This window comes from Lissotriton vulgaris, chromosome 5 (assembly GCF_964263255.1).
Source record: "Lissotriton vulgaris chromosome 5, aLisVul1.2, whole genome shotgun sequence".
In the NCBI taxonomy this organism is placed as follows: domain Eukaryota; kingdom Metazoa; phylum Chordata; class Amphibia; order Caudata; family Salamandridae; genus Lissotriton; species Lissotriton vulgaris.
Genome location: NC_141693.1, coordinates 1603075595 through 1603103404, shown reverse-complemented (window position 1 = coordinate 1603103404; position 27810 = coordinate 1603075595). Strand labels below are relative to the sequence as shown.

The 27810-nt window shown below is 47.1% G+C and overlaps 1 protein-coding gene across 1 annotated transcript in view; it reads left to right on the top strand.

The window, feature by feature from the left end:
• IRF9 (interferon regulatory factor 9) overlaps positions 1-27810 on the top strand; it is a 137374-nt gene that overhangs the window by 19819 nt on the left and 89745 nt on the right. The window contains exons 2-5 of the mRNA XM_086923744.1: positions 12401-12581; positions 13635-13818; positions 15377-15483; positions 16890-17037. Coding sequence (XP_086779870.1) covers positions 12402-12581; positions 13635-13818; positions 15377-15483; positions 16890-17037 — 619 coding nt within the window. The 5' untranslated portion in view covers position 12401. The remainder of the gene's footprint in view (positions 1-12400; positions 12582-13634; positions 13819-15376; positions 15484-16889; positions 17038-27810) is intronic.

Here is a 27810-nt window from a genome sequence, read left to right as displayed (position 1 = left end):
CGGGTGTTGGCATAGCTCTGGAAAACAGGGACTTAAAATATGCTCTCCATCAAATGAATCACACAGCCCCCCACAGTTGTTAACCAAGCTACCCTTTGCCTCACCCTCCAGTGCCTCACACAAGTACCCCACACCACTCTCCTGAGACTGGCAAGACAGTATCTGACTGCCTCTGTCACACAACCCACAATCTTCTGGCTGGTCTTCACACACACACACACCAAGGTTTCTACCACGGGGGAATCCCTCTCCCTGTACCTCTCATCTAGAGTCAGTAGAGTGTCCCTCCCGCCACTAGGAATATGGTCCCCTGTGCCAGTCCCCCAATCTACTTCAGGGACACTGCACTCCACTGGGACTACATCATAAACCTGAACCCCCTGGTGTATGTTGACCCCCTCCCTCAAGTCAGGCGCCCCATCTCTGGGTGTTTGTACCTTTCTCTCAGCACTAGATATCATAACCATGCTGCCACCCTCTGAGCTGGACTCCACCTCCAACTCAGCAAAGCTCCTCTCTTGAGCTACCCATGTTTCTTCTTCAGCTGAGACCCTCATGGCCTCACGCCTCTTGAGCTCCATCTCAAGCTTCCTCATTCGTAATTCATGGGCCAAGGACAATTTCAATTCCTCCAGGGCACGGGCATGTTTGCTCTCCTCCGCCGCCCTTTCCTTTTCCATTTGCTTCATCTTCATTTCAAGCCTCCACATTTCTAATTTATGATCTCTAGCCCTTTGGTTTTCCTCCAACTCCTCTGGGGAAAAACTTTCAGCTGAATGGTTGCTGCCAGCCCTTGAGGCTGCTCTGGACACAGGCAGATCCTGTGGCCTGAAACCATCCCTCTGTGCATCCTCATCCACTTCTGCATCATCTGTCTCCCCAGCCTTTTTGGTCTCCCACCAGGCCCTTAAGGCCTCCTGTAGCTCCTCCTTCTTGGAGCGGCGCTTCATGGGGCATCCAAAGTTCCTGCAGAACTGCCTGAGTTGACCTACTTTGTAATCACTTAACATTTCAATATCAAACTCCAGTTCTGCAACATCACTTGCTGGTTTACCATTCTGAGACATGATGCTTGGATTCTTTCAGGGTTACGATCAAAAATAGAACAAAAAAGCTTAACCGTAGTATGCGGTGGCGTAGTGGTCTGCACTCACTAGTGATGTACACCAATTACTGTGGGTCAAGTACAAATACAAGTTCAAATCCCACTGCCTGACCACCAATGTTAGAACTGGGGGTCTCTAGTCGGCAGAGGTAGGTACCACTGTCCAAATAGGGACCCTTGCTTCTAGTCAGGGCAAGGAGATAACCCTCTTAGATAACCCCTGCTCACCCTCTAGGTAGCTTGGCCTGAGACTACACAAGACCAAAACGACAAAAATCCAACATACACAGTTCAAGAATATGGTTTCAAAAGAGTTCTTCAGGTTGTAATCAAAGTTCTTTAAGTTGCGGTAAAATAATCCACAGATGCGTGAAAAGTTCACAGTTGCGTCACGTTTACTCACAGTACCTTTTAGATGCAACAAAGTTCCACAAGCAGGAAGCTGGTGCGGTGGAAAACAAGCGATGCGTTACTCCTGAGACCCTGGGGAGGCGATGCGACAGCCCCGCTGCAGCAGCGGGCGTGTTGCGACGAATCCGGTCTGTATGGGGAGGAAGGCCACTTGCGTGGATTCCGGTGCGTAGGTTCCGTAGGAAGTCTGTTCTTGCAAAGGCACGATGCGATGATCTCGTAGGGGCTGCGACGATCTCCGGGGCGACGATGCGCGGTCCAGCGGTGATCCTCTCTCTCGCAGCTCCTCGATGCGATGGTTCTGCGACGATGCTCGCAGCGACGTGATGCGGTCCGCAAGCAAGCAGTGCGGTGATCTCACCCAGCGACGACAGGCTCTGCGACGACACTCGCAGTGATGTTCGATTCTCCCGCACCGGTCTGGTGCGTCCCGCAAACGAAGGATGCGACAGCTCCGGCAGCGGCGTCAGGCGCTGCGCCGATCTCGACCTTCGTAGCGGCGGGAAACTTCTCGCACTGTCGGGGATGCGCTCCGCAAGCGAGCGATGCAACACTTTTCAGTTTCAAAAGTCTCTCAAGCTTAGTTTCATGCTTGCCAGCTCAGGTACAACTTCCAGAGGCCCCACAACTGGATCAAGCACTCTAGGAAGGACAGAACTCTCTCAGCAGAGTTCAGGGAAACTGGGGGTGAAGTCCTTTTGTTCCTGGGACTTCAAAAACAGGGAGCCAGCTCTTCTCAGGCCCTTGGAGATTCCTTCAAGACAGGGGACACAGCTCACAGCAAAGTCCTTCCCCTCTCCTTGGCAGCAAAGCAACAGCAGGTCAGTCCAGCAGAGCAACAGCAGGACAGTCTTCCTTCTTCAGAGTCAGCTTTCTCCTTGGCAGAGGTTCTTTCTTGATTCCAGGATGATCTAATTTTCTGTTGTCCGGGGTCCTGTACTTATACCCCTAAAGTCTTTGTTCTCTCTGTGCATGTGGGCCCTGAGCCCGGTCTGAACCAGTTCTGGGTGGATCCTGAGCACTTTGTTTTGCTGGCTGCATCTTTCCTTTCAGAGTGAGGGGCAGGGTCCTCAGCCGCCCAGCAGGAGGTGGAGCCAGCATTGTGGCAGGCAGGCACAGCCCTATTCAGGTCCAGGTGCTAACTCCTCCCACCACTCAGGTTGCAATGCATTCATTCAGCCTAGTGCTGACTCATCCAGCCTCCTGGGGAATTCCCCAGCCCCTGTCACTCACAAACCAGACAGTCAATACACAAACAGGCCCAGGCACACAGAAGGGTCAGACAAGAGAACAGCAACTTTCTAAAAGTGCTGTTCTCAAACACAGGATTTAAAAAACACCTTTCCTAAAAGATGTGTTATTAAATTCTGAGTTCAGGGATACTAGATACTTATGTCCTATCTTGTTCCTATGGGAAGAAATGCTGTTAACCACTGTAGCCAGCATCCCCCATGTTAACCTATGGAGCAAGATAGCCTTACAATAGTGAAAAACGAAAATGGCTGTAATTCACTACCAGAGCATGTCACCTGCACTAGTACATGCTCTATACTTTCACATACACTGCACCCTGCCCAGGGGGGTACCTTGGGCCTTCCATAGGGGTGACTGATGTGCACAAAAAGGGAAGGGTTAGGCCTGGTCAGTGGGGACACTGGCCAGGCGAACATGGCAGTTTCTAAACTGCCCATAGGCACTGCAGTGGCAGGCCTGAGACACCATTTTAGAGCTACTCCTGTGGGTGGCACAATCAGTGCTGCAGGCCCACTAGTAGCATTTGTCACCACCAGCCCTGGCCCACCCAGTGCACTTTACTAGGGACTTCATGGTGATACAAATATGCCAATCATGTATATCCAATCATGATAACACTTTAAACAGAGAGCATATGCACTTTAGCACTGATCAGCAGTGGTAAAGTGCGCAGAGTCCTATTGCCAACAGCCACGGGGCAGGCAAAATAAGGGAGGAAGAAGGAAAAAGTTTGGGGATGACCCTGCAAGAAGGGCCAGTTCCAACAATGTGCAAACATGGGAGTGGTATTACTAGACCCCACCGCCCCTGCGGGAGGGGTGGAGATGTGATGCAATGTCACAAAGTAATTCCAACAGCTTATGTATATTTGTAAATTGGTGCATAGTATTGAGTAGTGAGTGTGTTTAATAAATGTACTCTTACTTTTATAGAGCAAAGTACAGACTGGACAATCAATTATTGAGTGTTATTTTTGCGCATCTGCAAATGGCAATTACTAGCCCACACCAACTCCCTTGAGTAAGCCACAGACTGCTCTGCAATGCTACCCTCTGAGAGTCAGGCGCTACAATAGGGTGTTTGGTTCCCAGTGAAGGACAAATGTACTCATGTTATTTGTGCAGACCTCACAGATGCTGATTAGCTTTCCAACAGTCGCACATGTATAAGAAGTGTCACGCTTATCCTACTAAATGCAGATCATAGACTAGGTCAAGGGTTATGTTCTCAGGCTAAGCGCTCGTCTCAAGTTGCATAGGTGAAGCGGAAAAAAATTAATGTTAGGAATAAAATATATAGCAATGTCTTGGTTGCCACATCCATCACCCTGGTCTGTATGGTGGGAAATTCCCTGTTCTCATGGTCAGACGTGCCCAGGATGTGGTGTGCTATATGTAGACAGGGTAGAGTGAGAGACACTGAACTTTGAGACAGTGAACTTTTCGCACACGGGAAAGGTGGGCGCTATTCAGTCTGGAGTAGCATGCCTCACAGAGAGAAGCTGGCTGGGAATATTAGTCAGACAGGCCTAGAGCCTGCTGTTCAGAAAATTGGATGCAGAACTCTGGTCAACTTATCAAAAGGCCTACAAATTAGGCTGGCAGGGCAAGGATAAGGGTCTCATACCTCAGGTGTGGGCAGAGTAGGCCTGGGGTACTATATGATAAAATACACCTGCTTCAACACTTCGCTGGCTGCAGGTGAAGTAAGGGTTGTTTTTAAGACTGTCTTAAGCATAAGATATTCTGTCGGCACTACTGCTCCTGTCTCTGCAAATGCTTCTCCTTGCACACATCTTAATTCCCCCTGCGCTGTAGCTTATTAAAAAAAATATAATAATTTTACCTCCCCTATATGTACTTTTTGAGCAATGGTGGTAGGTCACTGTGTAATTTGGGCCCTAAACTCTACAATGACTTCCCTATTCATATCTGTCACCTCCAAAATCATCTAATGTTCAGGAAAGTCCTGAATAATGTTTTACTCGGTGGACTCCACTCATTTTATAGGCTTACCTGCCATGGCCCATCTCTTTAACTTGAAGGTAATTTGGTTCTATGGAAGCCAAGATGATCTAAAATAGTGTACATTGCATCTTATATGTAATAAGGCAAATCAACCCAAGTTCCGATGTCTCTTTCTCTGTCAGCCATATCCCCCCTCAACCCTTTTATTTGCTGCGGAGTGTTGCTCTAATCCATCCGAGCCAAGATATAGGAGCAGTATTGGCAATTAATTTGGTTAGTACTGTTAAGTCTTCACCTCCTGAAGAGTCAGTGGATACCGGCATTCCTAGATCCATGATTAATACGTCATGCAGGTTTTTAATCAACTGGGCCTTCTGGCAGTCCGGGCAGCTCCAGGCCCCACACTCCGTCTCTGCATCTCCTACAGGTTACAGCAGCAAGGGGCTCCAGGGATCTATGCCTAGCCACAGGCTGAGGTTGAGTAACTCCATGCAAAGGATCTGCAAGTCCATGAAAAGTGTCTTCTGGGTTTCAGATCATGTAAAAGTTACTAGCTCGGAGAGGGAGGGAGATAGTTTTCATCTAACTTTGGGAGTCCTAACACAATACCTGTGGCAACTGAACTTCTGAGGCTGCCCCTGGCCCATGCAGGGGGCCCCCATAAGAGGGCGGCCACCTTAGTGCCACATGAGACACAGACCCGACGGGCTAGTGTCTGGACATCCAGGGTCCGGAACTCCATTTCGTTATTTCCGGCTCTCCGAGTGGGCGGGGGCCAGGTATATTTACCTCCCCCGCCCATCTGGCAATCCTTTTGCGCTGAGGTTCCACGCCGTCCTTATGGCAGGACCCTGGAGGAACGTCCACGCCCCATTACTCCTTTGGGCGCTTGTAAACATGAGCAACCGGGGGCTTGCCTGGATACTCCCCCCCCCCCCCCCCCCCCTTGAAGCCGTATGAGTAAATGGGTGGACTGGTGGTCCACAGGATGTATGGGGTAATCCCCCAAAATTGTTTGCACGATTGGTTAGGCCATGGTGCAATTTGGCTCATCAGGTGGGCAGGTAGCAGAGGGGCTGCCAGCCCTTGGATCGCCCTTAAGTTGACCCACCATGTTGGCATATTTCTTATGCAAAATGAACCTGCAGCAATGTTTTTTCCAACAACCAATGTGTCTTGTTTGTTCTTTATTATGGTATTGCTGTGTTTGCGGGTTGGGTGTGTTGCCGATATTGGCACTATGATTTATCCAAAATTCAAATTCTTCTCCTATTGATGGGTGCATCTTCCCTTGTGCTTTTCGGGGGCTTCTAGAGTAAGGAGTCTAAGGCTAGACAGGGAGGGGTGTGGCGCGCGGCCAGGGCAACTGACGCTGGACGCTAGGGATCACGGTTCGATCCCCGGCTCCGGCGGCAGGGGTCTGCCCAGCACCATGCGACTCTGGGCAATAGCTCGCTTAATCTTCCCAACGGCCCCCAGCGCCGAGGGGGTTATTTGTGCGCTATACAAGTACTGGATTTACATTTACATTTACAACGGGTCAAGGGGTGTATGTGTGCAGAGACCAGGAAAATGATGCCAACTCTGTTCGACAGCCGGCAACAAAGGGAGAGGTGGAGGAGTGGGTTTTACCATAGCGAAGAATACCCAAAGGGAATGAATGGCAACCTCCCTCCACCCAACAGGCAAGACTGGTTTTGTAGAAGGGTCATGAGCAGGAGGCGTGCAGATGTCATGGCCTGCATGGACAGAACCCCCTGGCAGAGAAGCGCCATATTGTGCAGCCATGCACACCAAATTCAAATGGGCCTCAGCATTTACTCATTGAGAATGTTTGGTCACACTGAAACACGCACATCTAAAGGACCTGCTGCCCGCAAGTCCAACACTTGACAATAGGCAAGACACTCGAGCAATGGAGGACTAGATGTACCTTTAACAGGAGGCCCAGTTGGCAGTCTCTCCACTGGCGGGGGCGGGGGGCAGGTAAGAAGGCCTGTGCACTTGCACTGGACTCAACGGTCAGAGCTGCCGACTTTGGAACTGGGGAACCGGGTTCCAGTCTCGGCGTTGGCTCAACATCCTGTGATTCTGGGCAAATCACATAATCTCCCCATGCCTATAAAAAACAAGCATTTGCAATGCAATAGGTCTCGCAGCATTAAAGTTTGAGATATTGGCATTGTGTATGCCAATGCGTTGCATAAAGTTTTTAGCAAACTTTGAATTGATGAGCAGTGAGAGTGTGTGCAAGAGTATGCTGTTGCTCACAGCCGTTATTATTCACACAGCTCTGATGATGCACCTCAGGCACAGGCTCACAGCTGTTATTATTCACACAGCTCTGATGATGCACCTCACGCACGGGGCTGACGCAGTTCTTATTCACACAGCTCTGATGATGCACCTCAGCCTCGGGCTCACAGCTGTTATTATTCACACAGCTCTGATGATGCACCTCAGCACGGGGCTGACGCAGTTATTATTCACACAGCTCTAATGATGCACCTAACGCACGGGCTCACAGCTGTTATTATTCACACAGCTCTGACACTGGGCTGACGCAGTTATTATTCACACAGCTCTGATGATGCACCTCAGGCATGGGCTCACAGCTGTTATTATTCACACAGCTCTGATGATGCACCTCACGGCGCACTGTCCCTTTGTACAGAGTTGAAATACACCTCTCCTGATCTACTAACAAAGGGCCCCAAATGACTCGTACGTCACCGCTTTCGGCATCTTATCGAGTTTATCAATCATGGATATATCGGCCCGCCACTCCACATATGCATGTTACGAGCAGTCACTCCACACTGATCTCCGTCGCAGTCTGCGAGGGGCAGCAGTGCACACTGTTTCAGTAAGTGCGAACTGGAAGGATGCTGTTTGAAAGTGCGTGCACTGAATGTATTGTTTGGTACATGCCTGCGTTCTGTCGAATTAGCCGTAAAGTGTGACGTTGTGCGGGGGAGGGGGGGCTGCGCGCAGCTGTGCTACTATTGAGGCTTGCATAAAGAAGATGGGGCTACTGGGAAATACTGGGGGGAGGAGGGGGCTGTGTGAGTTTGTTGCATAGGTTAGGGATGCTGCTGTAAACACGTGTACAATATTGCCCTGTGGTGTTGCTTTTTTGCAGTAATAAAGAAAGACACTTTAGAATAACTTGGCTGTTGAAAACTTGAGACATGGCTGCTGGGTTTATTTTTTCACTCTTGTGCCATGCTCGTTTTTTCGTGTTTCATGAAGTAGGGAGGCATGGTGAGGCTGTCATCCGGCGAGCATACTGATGGGTGGCAGGGTCACAGGTGACAGGGTGGTAGTCTGGGGAGTCTGTCAGTGATAGGGAGGTGTGAAGGTGGGGTTTGTCGGTGTGCAGTGACAGGGTCTAGTGGCTCAGTGTGTGGAGAGTGCGAGGGGGAGTGTGTTGCCTGGGCTGTTAGTGCTGGTTGGGTGAGGGATACTATGGCAATGGGGTAGAAGTGTGGCCAGTCAGTGCATCAGAGTCTGTCAGTGCTACTCTGTGTGTAGGATGTAGTCAGGGGGCGCCAGCGTGCAGGTTGCGGTGCCTGAGTGGAAGGGGGAAAGGTGCTTCCGTGTAGGTCGAGGTTATCGTTGAGAGTTGTGTAGGAGTGTCTGTGTGAAGGGTGGCATGGTTTTAAAGACAGCGTGGGTGTCGGTGTGCGGGTTTGATGGCATCGGATTGTAACTGCAGACCGTGACAGCACTGTGGGTGCTCGTGTGTTTCCCCTGGACATTCGAAAAATAAAGGGAATTCGAAACAGCAAACTACAGTTTTTGTGTAGTGCTTCCTGACAGATTCTTAAGGATTCGTAGCACTACACATGGGATAATGTGGCGAGTTGTGGAAGGGTTAGAAGCCGAGTCAGCGCAGAGATTAAACGTGGGACCTGTGTCTTGCACAACTGTCAATGCAGCAGGGGCAGCAAATAACTCAGCTAACTCGGCTGCCTCGTGAGCGGCATTACAATGTCGAACGCGCAGATTGCAGCCCCCTCTCCTCACAGGTTCCAGACCCCAGCCCACCCCACCCCCGTCTCCATTAACGGCACTTACTTTCCTTAAGGGGGTCCAGTCCTCTCTCTCCCCGTCAGTTTGGGGGGTCTTGAGGTGCCTGTGGGGGACGGGGGCCTCTGTTACTTGTTGGACGGGTGGGAGTGCTCTGATCCGGCACGTCCAGAGCGGGTGTGGTGAGTCCGGCGCGCGTCAGGTGTGCACAGGTGCGGGGCTGCAGCTCTCTGCTGCCTCCTCCCAGGTCACCTGCAGCCTATGGGCGGGGAGGGGAGGGGCGGCACCTGTGCTACCCCCCCTCCCTCAAGAGGTGCCTGGTGCGCCCAAGACGGAAGCATCTCTCATCACATCATACGGCGACTCCTGGTCCAGCCCCTCCCACCGCCAACACCATCAAACGCAGCGCTCCTTAGTGCTTCTGGAAAGCAAGGGGTTAAACCGCCGCAGGAGGCTGGACCTTCAGTAGCAGAGCACCGCTACTACTAGCTGAGAACCAGCACCTTCGATAGCAGAGTATCTGCACTTTTAACAGCAGAGTATCTGCACTTTTAATAGCAGAGTATCGGAACTTCTAACAGAGTACCTGCTCTTCCAGCAGAGAACCAGCACTTTCAATAGCAGAGTATCTGCACTTTTAATGGCAGAGTATTGGCACAGCTAACAAAGTACCTGCACGTTCCTTCCGGTCCGGCACCGGTTGGTGACGTCACAACAATCCCAAAGCTCTAACGCGCCACGCCTTGCCGGACTCCGTCCCCAACCGATAGCCCCGCCCCGAAGTTATGACATACGACTTGGACTGTGGCCCGCGAGGAGAGGGGATGCATAAACTGGTGTCCAGCGCAGCTTGTGCACGAGATGAGGGGAAAGACCTGACTGGCGGTAAGTAGACTGGGGGCGGTGCGCTTGTGTGTGCGAGCGTGTGTGTGTGCGACGGAGGAGCGTGTGTGTGTGTGCGCGACGGGGGTCTCTGTATGTGTGCGTGCGTGTATGTGCGCTTGTGTGTGTGCGCATGCGTACAGTGGGAAGTGTGCCTGTGTATGTATGCGCTTTCCAGGAGACAGACACGGCGAGCGCGTTCGCGCGCGCGTGGCCTGCGCCGATCGCCTTTTGCGAGATGCGCGTGGCCGGTGCTGTCTCCTGGGAAGCAGAGTCAGCAACAAAAGATCTCTGGCGAGACACAGCGCTTACGCGCTGTGTTTTCGCTACGAGACCTAATGAATGTGTAACTAATGTAATTGGTGCTCGAGTAAAACGCTCCAAACAAAATCCATTAGGTTCGAGTTCGAGCTATATAAAATTGAAAAATAAAAAAATAAAAACTTGAACAACATTTCAATGAGCACCAATACAATCCCCCACATACTCTAAGATGTGTGGCAGTAACCACATCTCCGGGCGGTTGGAGGTCAGGTACACATTGAGTAACCCGCACGTCCGGGGGACGTGCAGATCGTCAAACGCGCTGGAGGAAAAACATTCGGCAGGCCAGGGACTAAACAAAGAGAGCAGCGGTGCTGCACGTATTTTCCATGTTGTGCAGAGGACTTTAGTCTCTAGACGGACCTGATTAGAATGATTTGTGACATTAATGTTCAGAGCTCAAAATGCTGCGCCTCGACAACAGGAAGCAAGGTGTCTCCGCCAGCTGCGCCGCTACCACAAATACTATCTCACAAGAATCATTCTTAACAACGGAAACTCGATATGCATATAACCTGAAGTTACAGTCCATTTCAAACCTTCGACAACGAGCTCAAAAATGCGTTGAAATAGTCCTCTGGCTGTTTTTGTGGACTAAAGAACAATAAACCAGAAGGAACGGCCAAATACTGTTTATTTTCTCAGAATCCCTCACAGACTCTCAACACTGTGGTAACTGCCAGTCTGTGCATGGTGTGCGACTAACACACCCCACACCATTGTCACCTGAATTATCCAAGTCAAGGGCACCTGTGGGCATCAGGTGTCTGATTAGCCTGTACCGATCAAAACAATGGCACACTTACTTGTATAGCAGTAGAGCATTTGTCTGAAGGCAGACAAAAACCGAAATGGCTATTGTAGAGTCCTCTTTGTGTGCAGGAAAGCCTTAAAAATTATGTTTTAGCTGCAGGGTGTATGTCTATACATCAATATCTTAAGTACATAGCTGCCAAGGTTACAGATTGCTATGTGTGACATTTTTGTAATTTCAGCGGTATTATGAGTGACATTTCAACAACGATGAGTGAAACATTTTACATATCAGAAATCACACCCATTTGAGCATCGAGAAACTCTAAGAAGACCTTAAAACAGCTGTAATGCACCAAAAATGGAAGGGTACACACATAGCCCAGGGGTCACAACCCGGCCACAGACTCATTTGTTTAAAAAACAGCAGTTTAATAAAAAATCAATTAGCTGATTACAGAAGGGCGCTCAGCGCCGCCCATAATTTATTATTAATCTGAGGCAAAGAATAAATTACGTGGGTATTCTAGGCCATTAACATACGACACAATGAGGCATCGGGGACAGGGGGTCAGGGCAAGCCTCAGGAGGAGGGAGAGGCTGACTAATGTAGTTCACAGTCTGGCAGTATTATCTCAAAAAGATACAGTGAGCCGTAATAATTCATAAATAGTTGAGCGGCCTGGCCTCCCTGTCCGGGGTCCGTGCTACCTAAGAGTACTTGGACCAGTGTGTGTCATGTGCAGGCTGTAAGAGTTATCTAAAATCACATATGGCACAGAAGTGTTTACTAATATTTTAAAGCATACAGTCACTGTTTCAGGTGTTTACTTAATCATGACTTCTTGTGGCAGCTCAGCTGAGGCCGTTGGTGCCGTGAAGTCAGATGCCAGCACTGCAGCTCTGCTGCTATAGTGCTGCACAGGTTCGCCGGTGACTCAGGAAGCCTGAGGTCCTGGGTCGAGTGCCGTCCCGCTGGCGCCGGTAATATATATTGATAAAGTATTGCCTCCTGCGCAGGCAGCAGCGCACACTCTGACTCTCAGACTCACTGAGAGGGACCTACTGATGAGCACAATACTCCTCGAGTCACCGGCCCCGGCGTAGCGCTTCTGACAGGGACCTCACTTCCTTCCTGTTCAGGACGTGAGGTCACAACCCTTCACCCTCTTTCCCCCTTCCCCGGCACCACAACAGCCTGATAACGCAACGAGGGCAGGCCTCGCCGGGTCTCTTGTATTGGGCAGTCAGCGGCGGCTCTGCGCAGCAGGCGGTAATTTCAATCTCGGCAGCAGGGCAGATTATTGTTACTGAGCCTGCTGGCAGCTGCAAGTGGAGTCTGCTGCGGCCGGGCGCATTGCACACAGGTGCAGAGGCACCTGCGCGCCTGCTAGCACCAGGCAGGCTGACGTTGGCAGCCCGGTCAGTGAGAGGCAAAATGCGTGACAATGCATTTCAGTGCGGTGATGCGGGAACACCCCACTGAAATGCGTTAGCGTCACGCCTGATGTGTGACACTGGGCAGGCTTAAAGTATTAGGACAAGATAAGAGAGACGGTAGTAATGGTGTCTAAGGCCCTCTCCCACCTCAGAGTGTGATATCTCAGCACTAACAATATTTGAAATCTGCAAATTCTATTGAACACTAAGTTGATTGTCTTATATTCCTTAGGATGGCTGCCAACTACGTCCGATCCACGAGGAAGCTCAAGCAATGGATGATTGAACAAGTGGACAGTGGGAAGTACCCTGGTCTGACCTGGGATGACCCGGACCATACCAGTTTCCGTATTCCCTGGAAGCACGGAGGCAAGCAGGACTTTCGCCATCATGAGGACGCTGCCATTTTCAAGGTGTGTTGCTGTGTGGTGAAACAACAAGGAGCCTGATTGGTGAGCTGGGGTGGGGCATCAGCAGAGAGCAAGCATTGCCAGAACCAATCTCCTTTATATACTTCAATATAGTTTGAGACTAGGATGTATCATGGAAACAGCAGTTCTAAACAAAAAGGTGATGACTGATGAACTTTGTATTGTAGGTAAAGAGGACACCTCCCTCTCTTATCCTTTTGGATCTGTCAGCAGAATCTGTAGATCACTCCACCTTACTCAAATTTCTTAAGCATATGAACAGGCTGAGGGAAATAGATCTCAGATGGTTCATTCCATACCTCCAAAACTAACTCCCTCCAAACCCATATCACATTAGAAAGGTGACCTGCAAGGGTCCTTACTCTCTCCTTTCATTTGAATCTCAAACCTCACGCACCACTTTTTTGTTGACAACTTCCAGCTCTATTTGAACAGTTTCCTCATTACATTCAGATAGCAGATCAGGCTATAGCTGAAATCCAATCCTGGATGATGGCACCAACTTGAATCTCATCCCATTTAAAATGGAGTTCCTTCTGATTTCTTTTCCAAACGGCACCATTCCAGTCTTAGCGGAGCCCAGTGGGGCCGTGTTCAGCTAGGTTGTCCACTAGCACAAAAATTATTTAATTTACCTCTCCAGTCTCAATCACACTCCCTTGGTTCCCCTTAAAGTAAGATGTATTGGTAAACTACCCTTAATTACCCATTAGATATCCAAATCCTATCCATCCCTGGCATTGGCCATCTGACGTGGTCAGAGACCGCTATGGAGCTCAGACTCCCGCCTTCTTCAAATCTTAAAATTGAAAATGGAAGAAAAGGCACTAAAGAAGGCAATCCTTGGCAGGGAGTTGGCCCAGAGTCCGGACTACGATCCATCCTGTCATAAAGCCCATGTCTTCTTATAATACTTTGAAACAAGAACTAAAATGTCAGTTATTTCAACAGTAGCGGGCCGTTGAAGTGGTGAAAATGAGTTTGTGAGGTGAGCCTTGAGTCCAAGATTAAATCTAATCTGGTTCTGTTCTTCAGGCCTGGGCAATTTTCAAGAACAAGTACAAAGATGGAGACAAGATGGAGGCTGCCACATGGAAGACACGGTTGCGCTGCGCCCTCAACAAGAGCCCCGAGTTTGCTGAAGTGCCGGATCGCTGCCAGCTAGACATCTCTGAGCCATACAAGGTCTACCGCCTGGTGCCACCAGGAGAGCAGAGTGGTGAGAGCACCAGCGAGCACTACAGAACAACAGTGTGTCTGTAAAACTGTACACATCGGCATACGGATGCATGCAGTATGCTATGGAAATTTGTGAACAGGCCTATAGAAAAGTAAGAATCAGTTTGGGAATGTACAGCAAATGGAATAAATAGCTACATATATGCGTATACAACAAAAGTGAGGGATATGAAACAAAAATATGGTAAGGTTTTAAACACACTAAAAGGGCTGTTTTTACATGAAGGGAGGGAGAGGTCAGGACCATTAAGGAGATGGAAGGCAGCAGCAGCTGAAGGTGCACTGGACACATAATCGTTTTTAATCAGAACGGTGTTAGGTTGGTAGCAATTGTGGATGTCTTTTTGGACAGGTATTTTGTGATCTCTCTTGGCAAAAAGCATTTAGTGGTTTCAATTTTTAGAATATATTTGATGACCCCTCGTGCCAGCACTGTAGTCCCTAATAGAAGGCATTATTATGTGGTCTTTGTTGTCACAGTTGTTTTGGTTGTCTATCTTGGCAAAGAGTGTTTGATGGTATCTGTACGTAGTTAGTCTTTGTTTGACGCTGTTATGGTATCTAAAGTTCTGTGTTGGCAGAGGGTCTTTTTAGCTGGGATCATCGCGATGCTAGTGGAATTATAAATGGTCATGAAGCTGATGATAGTCTCTTGTACGTTCTTTGATAGACTCTGGTGGCTGATGATATGCAATGTTCCCTGTCACTAGAGGCTTTTACATGGTGTCTTGCGAGTGGTTATTTGATGACCTAACCTGGCAGAGGATGTGTTTTTGTCTTTTTTAACTGAAGATATATGGTATTCACTGTTGACAGAGGCTATTCATAGATCCTGCTGGCAGAGAGTATTTAGTGGTCTTTTTAATCCGAGATATGTGTGAGTCGTCTGTACTTAAAGAGATTGTTAACTATCACTTTTGGCAGAGGCATTTTGTTGTTTCTTTTGGTAGACGGCATTTGGTTCTTAGTTCATAATAATTATGTTTTTTGGTCTGTATTTCCAGGGGATATTTGTTGTTTCATCAGTATATGGGTTTTGTCTTTTCATTTTGGTAAATATTTGTTTGTGGCCTCTGTTGGCATAGGACTTTTTGTGGTCTCTGCTGGAAGAAAGCAGTTGGTAGCCTCTGTTAATAGAGGTGGTTATGATTACCAGAGATTTTACATGGCTACTACTAGCAGATGTCCTGTGAAGATTCTAGTTGGCAAAGGCTGTGTTGGGAAACTTATTGTCAGGTGGTATATGCTATGTCATTTTGCAGAGGACGTTTTGTGTTCTCTATAGTAAAAGGCCTTTGGGGGTTTCTGATCGTGGTTTTCATAGTGTCGTTTGATAAATGGTATTTGGTACTTTGTCGACAAAGAAAATCTGGTGGTCCATTATGTAAACAATATCTCAATGGCCTCTGTCAAAAGAGGGTATGTTTTGGTGTCCGTTGTCAGATGGTGTTTGAGGTCTTTAAAAGGACATATTGAATAGTCTCTTTTAGTCTACAGTTTGTGTGGTCTCTTCTCTTACCACTCTTCTTTTCATTTAGTAAAAGAGGCGTCCAACAGCAGGAAGCGAAAGGTGAAGGAGGAAACCAAGGATGTGTCCTCTGAAGACGAGGTGAAGCCCAAGCGAACATCCATCCTCGTCTGCATGGTAAGAACCTCCTTTCCACGGGTTCTAGTCAGAACCGATAGGAAAGCAAGCATTGTCCGTATGCATGTAACCCCCACAAACACATACATGAATCTATGCAGACAATGCAACATACCTGGCCAACGACCAGACACTTTCTATTATTCCCTGCACGCTGTCTTTGGGCAACCTTTAAGCTTCTATCTATGGATAGTTTTTTGGAGATACAATGAATTAAAGTTGTCCCTGATTTTGTAATTATTGCTGTTGCTGTTGCAGCAACCCAAGCAGAAACCTGTACAATCAAGTGAATGGGGTCTCCTGCCCCAAAACTAGGCCAAACCAGTGTGCTACGGTGCCAGCATTTAGTAAATAAGTAATGAGCCAAAAACAAACAATACCCTGTAGGGAGTAAATTAATTATTAGTGTATCACAAAATATATGTGATTTTACAGTCATCTCAGTGCCTGGTAAAAGGTAGTTGTTATTTTACTGCTACACACTCACACATTCATAAAGACTGGCTACAAACCCAGCCAATGAAATCATTTCTACACCAGAGGGGTGTAGGTGGCTGTGACAGGAGAGGCCTCGATTTGTTGCTCAGCATAACTGGTACATTTCTATGGTGTTTAGGTTTTGTATCCTAATCATAACTTCCCCTCAAATTAAGTTTTTAGGGAAATGTATGTGTCTTACTAAAAAATCGTATCTGCTCTCTGAATATAGAACCATACGCCCTCTAGCCTCCAGAACCAGCTGTGTCTAGGCTTCTCTGGGGCCTCCAGACCTTCTGGCAAACCCAAAGGCCCACCAGAATTTCAGAGGGGCAGAGAGGAGGCCATCATTGCCCAGACTTGCACCTCTTTTATTCACCTCCTCACATGCTCTAGTGTGTGCTGTGCTAAACTGTTCTATCGAAGACTTTTATGCCAGCATGCTTGTATACTGCACATCAAAACCTAGGCAATGCAGCATACATTGACGATTCTGTTTAAGGATCCAACACACATGGAATTGGACTTGGCATTCTGTGGGTTTGGTAGTTATAAGGAAAATCCTACCTCCACAGTGTTAACTGAAACCCATCCTGGCGGGTAGGAATACCTTTTAGTAAATCACAGTCTCGGGAGGCTAGAAAAAAGATGATTGCTGTTTATATTGTGTTTTGCTGATATGGTACACAAAACCTGAAAATAAAATGTACGAAACATTAAAAAATTCGAATTATTTTAACACATGTTTTTTTTCTGGTTGTGAACGTGAGCTCCTACTGGTGATCTTGGTTTATGTGCTGATGATGGTTGGTGAGAATGTGGACATAGGTCACCGACCTTCGCCTGTTTGTCGTGGGGGTCCTTATAAGCTCAGAATTGTGTTTGCAAAGCAGTTTGTTCAAAGTCTGCCTTCTCACGTCCCATTGCAGGAGGCAGAGGTGGAGGAGGAGTCTGTGCCCACAGTCAGCAGCTCGCAGTACTTGGAGGACTCCGGCATCGGAAGCGCCTCGAGCAGTCCACAGGGTGGCTCCGGCAGCCCCCAGAACGTGCCCGACAGTCCACAGAGAAGCCCCGACAGTAAGAACCACGACTGTACATTTATCCATGTGTCTCTATGGGTGTCCGTGCATCTGCTCGCTGTACCTGTCTCCTGACTCTTCTGTCACACTGAGATTCTTCTGTGTGACATGTCCATCTACCCCCTGTCCTCACTGTCTACTGTCCCACTGACCGTCTTCTGTGTGATTTGTCTGTCTACCCCTGACTCTCTGTCCACTGTCCCACTGATCGTCTTCTGTGTGGTTTGTCTGTCTACCCAAGTGCATTTGTCAGTCTGGCCCTCTTACCCTCACCTGTCCATGTCGTCACCTTTCTGGTCCCTGTTGCCTTGCCCCATATGTCTGTCTTATTATGTATTATATTTTTATTCTTTTATTTTTTACTGACTCATTACTGTTATCATTCTATACTGCAAGCCTTTACATATGCATAGAAATCTTGGATTCAGTGCATACCCGTAAAGGCTAGAATCAACTGTGCTAACATTTCTAACCATAAATTCAGCTGTCACTCACCGTCGAGCAGTGCTGGAATTTGAAAAATAATAATCCAGGAAGCCAGAAACTAGGGTATAAGGTGTGGCAGAGGAAAGATGATGGAGTGACGAGGAGTGGAGTTTGAAGAGCAGAGTCTGACAGTCAATTTAGACAGTTATTTAAAAAAATCTGTTGCAAAGAAATTGCCAATATTGACAAATGTGACAGAATATCTGTTCCAGATTACTTGATTGGTCACAAAGAGGCTACATCTTAAAATATTTTACAGGGTTAAGACACCTGCTGTAGAGATCATTGTGTGCCCAGAAATTTTGAGGGATTATAATAGCAGTAAAATAACTCGGTTCTGGAGCAATTCTGTTTTTTGTCCACTCACATTTATGATTCAGAAAGTAGCATAGATGGTTAATGTGCGTGCTGCAGAGCACATTGTGTAACATGCAGATCACAGATTTGTTTTTTTAGATCGGGAAATGGATTACTGCTTTTGACACAAGATCATTTTGTAACTCGAGTTCATAAGTTGCAATCCCTTGAATATATCACAGCGCTCCATTTATCAACATCAAGGAGCTCCATTTAAACTGTAAGTCATGGTTTTAGATCCTTGTTGTTTTCAGGTCTTGCCTACGCAGCACGCATGCGCTGTTTAGGAGAAAGACCTTTAGCCATCGATGCGCCTTTTCAGACAAAAACGTGCACGCATTGCATTGCTTTTAATGGCAACGCATGCACGTCTGGCGATTCCTTTGCGGGAGATAGCTTCGACACTATATGTTTGTAATTAACTTGTAAACATATGGTGCCTCTGCTCGTTCCCGGAGGGAAACAGGCGCAGGCCCCCTCCTGTCTCCCCTCCCCCTGCTTCCTACTTACTGTTTCACTTGTTAACGTGACTTTTTATGAAGGTCTTTCAGCACCAAGCTGCCGCATTTACTTTCCTAATAGGCTAGCTTTATCGCCGGTCATTTGTTTAACTAGGACAGGCATGTGATCTATATAGTGCATGGGTGTTTTTCGGGTTCCAGTGTTAAATTCACACACCCAGTATTTATGACAATGCCTATGCTAACACAGTGATCGCAAGGAAGGTTTTTTTTGTTGTACATATGTTTTAGCAGAAACAGCAGCACTGCGAGTTAGGGATTTAAAGGAGCAGGAAAGCGGATACCTTTCCCATCAGAAAATAAACTACAGTCCGTGGTTGGTAGGCGACATGTCAAAATATGTTTGTGCAGCTCGTGGGTGTCATTTCTCTGTATGTAGGGTATCAGTGTTTTTTGGGTTCCAATGTGCAATTCACCCACCAAGTATTTATGACAGTGCCTATGCGAACACAGTGATCGCAAGTAAGGTTTTTTTGTCGTACATATGTTTAAGCAGAAGCTGCAGCACTGCAAGTTAAGGATTTTAAGGAGTGGAAAAGCAGATACCTTTCCCATCAGAAAATAAATTACCGTCCGTGGTTGGTAGGCGTCATGTCAAATAATGTTTGTGCAGCTCTTGGGTGTCATTTCTCTGTTACAAGTAACCTCAAACACAGCACCTGATCCCAAAAAATCTGTGTGTCTGGAGGGAAATAGTCTTAAACTAATGAATGCAATTATGTATTCCTATTTTATCTCACTGTTGAGTTTGTTTACATTTTGCAAACCAGATGTGATCCTGGAACCAGGAAGTGCCATGTTGGATAATGTATAAATACTGCTGACCTCCTTAGTGAAAGACATAAGCATTCCCCAAATTAGCAGAAATAGATGCAAGCAGCCCAAGTCTCTCCAAACTCTCAAACGCCTCTCTCATTGCCCCCACCTTCGAACATCTGATGAATCTCTCAAGCTTTGAAATATGATTCTATGTCATTAGGCAAATTGCTTTCAGTAATAGACTTTCATTTACCACATCAGTGCATTCTGGGACTTGTAGTCTTACTTCACCTCACTTGAACTAAGTGGACTACCACATTGGAATATAATGATCTGCTTAACGAAAGTTGGAAAGTAGTGTCCTTCTGACATGGAGTGCAAGGTCATTTGATAAAATAATTACGGTTTTCTACAAGTTACTAAGTTAGTGCAGAAATGCGTGTGAGTCACTAACACTTACTTGTTCTTTCAACTACGTCCTTCCAAGCATAGTCACTGATTTACACACCAGGTGATTTTTTTTTTAACTAGCGCGAACTCGAGCCGAAGGTGTTGAGAGTTTTACATGAGCATCAGTTACAATAACCAGACGCACTGATATTTTTTAGGCACAGGGAGATTGTCTAGTGATTTGCCTAGAATCACAGGATTTTGAGACATTGCCGAATTCGAACTAGGTAACCCAGTTCAAAAGTCGCAGATTATACCTATCCCATATTCTTGTGTTTTCACATATATATCAGGATTAGATTCCTCTCTTTTAGAGAAAGAGAGATTTGATGGTTAGCAGTCTCAGATGTAGGCAAGATGTTAAAGTGACCTAGAAAGGGCACTTGTCCAGTGCTAAGCATGCAGAGCCTCACCTGCAAGTTGGCACTGCCTACAGTGGAGTAGCTAGACATTTTCCAGCCCATGCCTGGCCATGGGGCTGCTGTATGCAAGGTGTGGGTGCTGGCGATTCCTGCAGCGGCTGCCCCTGCGACAGCCGCAGGTAAAGAGTGGGGGGAGGCCATCACCCCCAAAACTCGTGCCGCCTGGGGCTGACAGCCCTTGCACCCTACCTCCTACGCCACTGACGGCCAAGATCAAGTTTAGTTCACAAAAACTTGTTCCGAGGTCACGATGCCCTGAACTGCTGTCTCATAATCATTATCTACTGACCACCATGTTTTTTTTCATAGGGAGATTTTTAGGGGTGGGCGGAATCTATAATACCGCCAACATGAATTGTAGAAATTTAGTAATTCTGCTCTACTCATGTAACGCGGAATTACAAATATTTTCTGCCAGTGGAATTAAATCAAAAGACACACAATTGTGCGTCTTTTGCTTTCTCGCCCTAAGTGGAATTAAATCAGCACTACACTGGTTTTAAACAGGGCTGGAAAAGGAAACAGTTCCTTACGTTTACTTATGGAAGGGCACCGAGGGGTATGCGCTGCACTGCAGGGCATATCCCTCAGTGCCCTTACATAAGTATGTAACTGCACTAAGAGAGATGCACTCGAGTGGATACTGCAAATTGCGGTGCACACTTTTCCCTTTCATGGATTTCCATGGAATTTTAATGTAATTCCACAGAATGAAACTCTGCCAATTCCGCCCACCCCTAGTGATTCTACATCTCCATTCTGAGATATGTATGCCCCGAAGGTGGACTCATGTGGTATTTGTTTTAGTGCAAGAAAAATATTGCCTGTTTCTCTGTTACAGCAGCGAAACCCATAATGTTGCTCAATTCCCTGGGCAAATTTCTTAAATTAAAACCCGGAGGTATTTATACAGGGAAAACCAGAATCTGAAGTGAAATTAGTGTGCAACTCCGAATGCTGAACTAGTTGCACACTGTCAAGGGGGTGGAAACAGGCCCTTTTGGATGAGCGAGCTGGCCCAGGGCACCAGTCTTCAGAGAAGGGCACCAGTTTTCAGAGAAGAGGGCAGAAGTGTCTCCATTGTGTGCCTGCTGACAGCAGCATCCCTCTCACGTGCCTCTAATGATTTCAATTAAACTGCGTGTAATCTGATTTTTGCTTGCCTCGGGTGCCATTTGACACTCAGTGGTGTAATGAAACTTGAGGGGATCCCCCTGCAAAGGACATGGATGGGACTCCCCTTTTTTGGCCAACCACCTATCACTTTTGCTGAGAGGGGCCTCTGGAGCTCGAGGGACCCCGCACTGAGGGGGCTTATGTTACGCCTGTGTTGACATGCCTTTACCCCTTCCTCGTCTTCCCCCTCACACCCCCTGCTTCCCCGCAACAACAACCCTATCCCCCACACTAACAAATTGGCACCAGCGGGATGGAGCCACATTGTGAATGAATCAGGCTAGCTCAGGGGAGGTGGTTGTTCAGAGGCCAGTGACTGATTTGGTGTATTCATCCAGTGACTGACCTGCAGATGAGAGCACGTGTTTGCACACTGCTACTAGTTCTGTGGCCAAAGGGGCTGACTCGACTGATTCTCCTGCCATGTTTGACTGTTAATGTCTGTTTTTAGCTTTTGTGTTGCTTGCGCTTCTCTGCTTCCGTTCTTGCATCTTTTTGCTCTGGAAACAGCCCTTTAACTTGCAGCCTAACGTGGAAATGTTCGTGTGGTAAATGGTTAATCTGGACTTATCAATGATGGGGAAAGATTTAACTCATTTTATGGAGAATTGCTAATGTTTACGTTTGCAAAACTGAAAGAACTGACCATACATACCTTTATGACCATTCTGTGGCTGTTTATTTCCCGTCCACTAAACATTTCTACAATAGTCAGATCACAGTCAGGAACTCAGTTTTAAGTCGCCATAAATTCATAGCTTTGGCGCAAGAGTCGGCTACTTGATTAATTCATGAAGCATACAATCAAGATCCGTAATACAAAATGCTTGAATACTCAATGAATTAATCTCTCGGTGCTCGGAGGCAAAGTTCATTTAATTGTCTAAAAAAACTAGCACAGCAAAAGTCGTGCGACTAAGGGGGAGGGCTCTAGACTCACAGGGTGGCAGTACATGGGTATTTACTGGATGTCCTGTTCAACCCTGCGCAAGGTCCCCCTTGGCCTTTATAGATGGCATAGCCAATAGGTCTGACCTTTGGGACCTTATAAGTATTTAGTTATGCAGTACAATATCCTTGGTGCAACAACATCAACTGTTGCATGGCTAAACACTAATAAGGTCGCAAAGGCGAGACCTATTGGCTATGCCAATGCTTGTTTTCTCTATCTGCTGTTGCTCTAAGATTGTAAAGCGTGTTTCCTTTGGGAAGTAATAGAGCCTTATTAGTACAGACAATTGCAATCATTGTGTTAGGATTGATGTTCTGACTTTGTGTTTCTCCTGACTCTAAACTCTCAACATAGGTCTACAAGTATGGATGATATGTGATTCCAATAAGTTATAAGTTATAACCCTCATAATTTTATGTACCATTTCCTGTACATGGATGTACACACATGTATGATTTACTAAAAGCGTGTGTGTGTGCGCGTGTGTGTGTTTGTTGTAAAGTGCTCTGATTCCCCACACTGGGAAGAGTAGCGCTATAAAAGAATTCCTTGAAAAAAAATAGTAGGTGCCATTTACATCAATGTCTGTTTGATTACTTATGCAAACAGATAAATCTTATATTCTTACAGTGCAAGCACATCTCTTACAAAGACCGTTGAACCAAGTTAAAAACATGCCTCCGAATCATAGTTTCTTTTAAGTACCTGTGAAGTGATAACATGCTATGCACCTAGGCGTTAGCCTCCTGATAGCTCCCATGTCGTATTCTGCCAATATATCTCACGTCGCCTCGGAAGTCGCTGATAGTGTTATTTGATGTGCTAAATTCTTTTGGGAAAAACTCCGGCCTCGTAATTAACTGGTCCAAGTCCTGTGTATATGTCCTTTCGGGTGGGTCTCCTCTCTTGACACGTGGGTGCCCCATACAGGTGGTGCAGGCGGGGTTTAAATACTTAGGGGTCTTTCTTACCCTAGATCCTGTGGTCCGCTATGAACGTAACTTGCTACCCCGCTCCAACGCCTAAGGTCCGATGTTGAGGCATGGCGCAAGCTTCCGTTGTCCCCTCTCGGACGAGATGATGTCGCTACCCCAGTTCTTATATGCATTACAGAATAAATTTGACACTATCCCAGCAAGCTACTTTCGAGAGGTGGAAAGTCTACAGAGACAACTGATATGGGGCGGGCGATCCCGTATTGCCCTTGCCAAATTGACACTCCCGTGGTACGATCGTTACTACTGGGCCTCTCAGCTGGGGGCCAATAATCATTGTACGTATGGATCCGCGTTGAATCCCGCGTTCGAAATGGACAAGTGGTTGTTGCCTGGCGGGGACTACAACAGGGCGCTCTATACAAAATCTGCCGGGAAGATGCTCACAGGTCCAACCAAGATAGCGGTGCAAGTATGGTATCGTGCAAATGCTGCAATGGGGTGGAAGGATAGAATGACACGAGCGACTCCACTTTACACATCCGAGAGACTGCACAAAAACAACAAAGCCCCTGCACTGGATAAACAATAATAATGTCTGGGTGACTTAAAGTTTCAGTAGCATAAGTCAAACGTGCACATCGAAATTTCCAAAGTCAATGGACTACATAGTGCTGAAAAAGGAATTCAAATGAAGTAAAGTTCTTGGTATAAAACACCGGTTTATTGTTCCTCTTGTACTGGCCAACACGTGTTTCATCGCAGGGAAACAGACTGCGAATCTTCAGGGCCTCTTAAAGAAAGAACCGGAAATGGTGTTGTGGCCAACGCCCGAAAGGGCGAAGTGTGGAAAATAAACGTTGCTCGCGTAGTTTGATGGTTTCTTAATGTAGTAGGAAGAAAGCCATAACCGGGAGGAGAAGATTTGAAGCAGTAGCGCTCAAGTTTAAGACGACAGGCGGATACACCTGACTGAATGTGTTCCCCCTCCTGTAGTTCCCGGCGCCGTTTTTCAAAGACGGTTGGACCCAGACATTATTATTGTTTATCCAGTGCAGGGGCTTTGTTGTTTTTGTGCAATTTGTGTGGATTTTCTTGATCCAACCTTGAGCGGTTACGAGGGATTACCGCCCGCCCTTTTGCCTGGATTTCTATACTCCACAGCAGTATAATACTTTGCGGTCACTTGGGTGCGCGCCTGGCCAATTCTGGAATACCCTAAACCCTCCCAGTAGATCAATAGCATCCGAGAGACTGGGCTCCCTGTGGAAGACAAAAGGCTTCGACAGATGGGACGTGATTGGTATATGCAGGGTGAATGACGTATGGACCAAGGACAGGGTTAAGACTTTTGAGGAGTTGAAGGTGAAGTATGACTTGAGTGACAGAGAGTTTTTCCGTTACGCTTCAGCACACACTGACATCAGTTTTTCCATCGGGCACTACTGTCCTGGAGGCGTCCCCACTTGAAGATCGGATACTGGATGGGTACGTCCCCGACAGTACGATCTCGCTAATCTACAAAAAATTGATAATTAATAGGGTTGACCTCCTACATCGTCTCAGAGAGGCCTGGACCAGCGATGGTCTGGAGTTGGACGACGAGGAATGGCAGTCAGCGATATCCTCACCGAAGGAGGTTGCAATTCCTGCCCGTCTTCGGTTTGTGAAGCTCAAAATCCTTCACCGGATCTACGTAACTGGTCCTCGCCTGGTTAGCATGGAATATACCTTGGACGGGATGTGTAGGCGTGGGTGCGGCTTCCTGGGCACTTTTCTCCACATACTCTGGGAGTGCCTAGCGGTTGTGCGTTTTTGCAATCGAGTACATGAAGTTATGGAAGAGGTCACGGGTGTTGCGTTGTTGCCTGAAGCTAGGAGATGCTTGTTGAATGTTTGGGTGACACTCGGGAATATGATTGCCAAGAGAGACATAGCGCAATTATGGGGATCCCAGAGGCCGCCCACTGCTCTGGCATGGAAGGAGAATATGGACTGGTGCATGTTCAGAGAGAAGACGGTATACGTTGCACGTGGCAAGCCTCGAAAATGGGGGAAAGTCTGGGGCCAATGGAACTCCTACCGAGGTGAAATATGTACACCTCCCTTCGCACATGTAGTGACTACCCCGCCTTCCCCCTGACCCAACATTCCCACTGCTGTTTCAGCCAAAATGCCTCCTGACTTGAAAGTCCCCTCACTTTCCCCCATCCCGTACTGCTGTTGAATGTATCAAAATTGTATGCTTTCCTCCCTCTCAGGACGCTTCACCCTTTGAATGATTGTATTTCCTTGTTTCTTTATTGTTTACGTTTTAAATTTTAATAAAAAGAAATATAAAAAAAAAAGTTGGGCTGATAGCCCTTTAAATCATGGCCTTTATTTTAGGCTGGGTTGGAAGTGTATATAAGAAAACACATTCTAACTGCACATTGTTATTGTGAACGAAATACAGAAAAATGTGAGGCTGCTGCTGAAATGTGTTGTGGTGTCAGAGAAGGACACCAGGACAAATTCAGCAGAAATAACAACCAGGACCAGTCACACTCCTCCTACTTTCCAGCACTATTGTCAAGTCAATCCACACGTTCACATGATGTGAGCACCTCTGTTAACAGACGTGGAGGGCAGGGCGGTGAAACTGTGTCCGGAGAGGAGGCCAAGGGAAAAGACTCAAGCGATCAGCGAAGGGACCCCACCCGCCCTCGGTGCTAGGTGAGACTAGGCATAATAGCACCTAGCCCTTTTGACATCTGCCTCAGTCCATTAGCACCGCCGGTTGTGCCTTACTCACTACATCTTCTAGTTTCTTTCCTGTTTATTGTGTATTTTTTTTTTCATCCCTCCTGCTATCATGGTGATCTTTCATCGGATTTCGCTTAGAGCGCATCCAAATAGACACCCCGGTGTGCATATCTCCTTTCCCTGCCCTTCCCGCGTATGTGAAGTTGGCATATCTATTTTGGGATGCACCCACTTGGTAAGGTTCCGCAACAACTCGCCACTCTATGGCACAAAATGGGGGTTCCATGTCATGGTGAGGGGCGTTTTGTTCATACCAGTGTAAGGTCGATACATTTACTATTGTGTTTTTGCTTCTTTGAGCGTGGGGTCAGTCCCAGTAAGCGGTGGGGAGCCTCCTTTGCTATTGCCCTCTCTGATGCTATAGACATGCATGGTGCAACTTCTTCCCAAAACTGCTCCACCAGAGGACACTACCAGACATATAATAAAATCCTGCCTCCTCTTCAGCACCCCTAGGACAGGAAGTGGTCCCTCCGGGGTAAATTTGCCCCATCCTTACAGGAGTCAAGCAGGTGTGGTGCAGGTAAATGATTTGAGTACATTTTAGTCTGGCATTCCAGACATTGGGTCCATTCCTTTGTAGTTGATTTCTTGTTCAAGTTGAGCTCTCACATCCCTCTGGGCCACGTTTACCGTCTACCCTATCTCCCTGACCTCCATATCCGTACCCTTTTGAAACTTCTCTTTATACCTGTCTTTATGAGAGTGGGTGTCTGACAGTGAGCTCTATATTGCAGATTCTGCGGCCTTCTCTTCACTCATCTGAGCTGGGCTTGCTCAGAAACAAAAACAGCAGTCGTGAAGTTCCTGTACTTCGCGACCGAAACCTTCAACCATATTTCAGCCCTTGGATTAGCCCAGTTCTGGTGGGTGGCTGGGTTCAGAGACTACATACTGTGGTGAACATGTTCTGCTGTCTATGTGTGTGTCCACTGTGAAGACGGCTTAGCCCTAAATAGGCTGATACTAACCAAGCTCCAGGTGGATGTGAGCCCTCTTGGAGTGTCAAATCCCACAGCACTTGCATGCCAATCTGGTGAAGATAGATTTCCATCTTCTGCATTGCAGTGCTCCTTTCTTTGAATCGAGCAGGACATGGGCAAATATCAGTCGGCCTAAGTTCGAATATAACATTTATATTCCCGAAAATCCTGTCTTTAATGACGTGCGGAGGACGTCCTTTAGACTGCACTTCTGAAATTCATAAGTAGTTTATCCCCTTTCAGGATGATTAGAAATTCCCAAAATATTGTCCTTTTGGGTAAAAATCCTGTCACTGAAGTGCAAGATCTAGGTAAGCGGTTGTGGTTTTTTGCTACATTTTTTAGCACAAAATGCATACTTGTGTCTAAACCGATGAGTCTAAACACCAGATTTGTGTTTCTCATAATTTCACAAAAATTCCACATAATTACCCAAAAGAAAAATATGCAAAATTCACACACTCCTAAAAAATTGCCAAAAACATGTTTAGAGTGCTTAAACCGTATGGCCGGTGTGTGGCCAGAAGGTTCTCATTTTGTGGTGTCTTTAGCGATAAAGGAAGGGTATTCGTGCTTTTTCAGTATGCCACCTATAATATATGCTGTAGTGTCACATAAGAGGCTCAGTACCTACTGTTTCAAAGCGGACTGCAAAATGACCCAGCTCCTCCGTAGCTGGCCACAACTCCTGTAAGACATACATGATGCTTCGTATTTTTCACAGCCTAAATCAAACCGCGTGGTAAAACGGCATTCAGAACGCCGTGCCATTGCGTGAGGCTTCTGTGTGCTTTCTAGTGCTGTCTTGTCTGCACCCTCTTCATGTTTGCAGCGCTCTAAAGCTTGTGGGTCTTTTGGACTTGTAAATGTGGCAGTTGTTCGTTCCTACGTCTGCCCAGGTTCATTCTTCTTATTAACAGCCTAG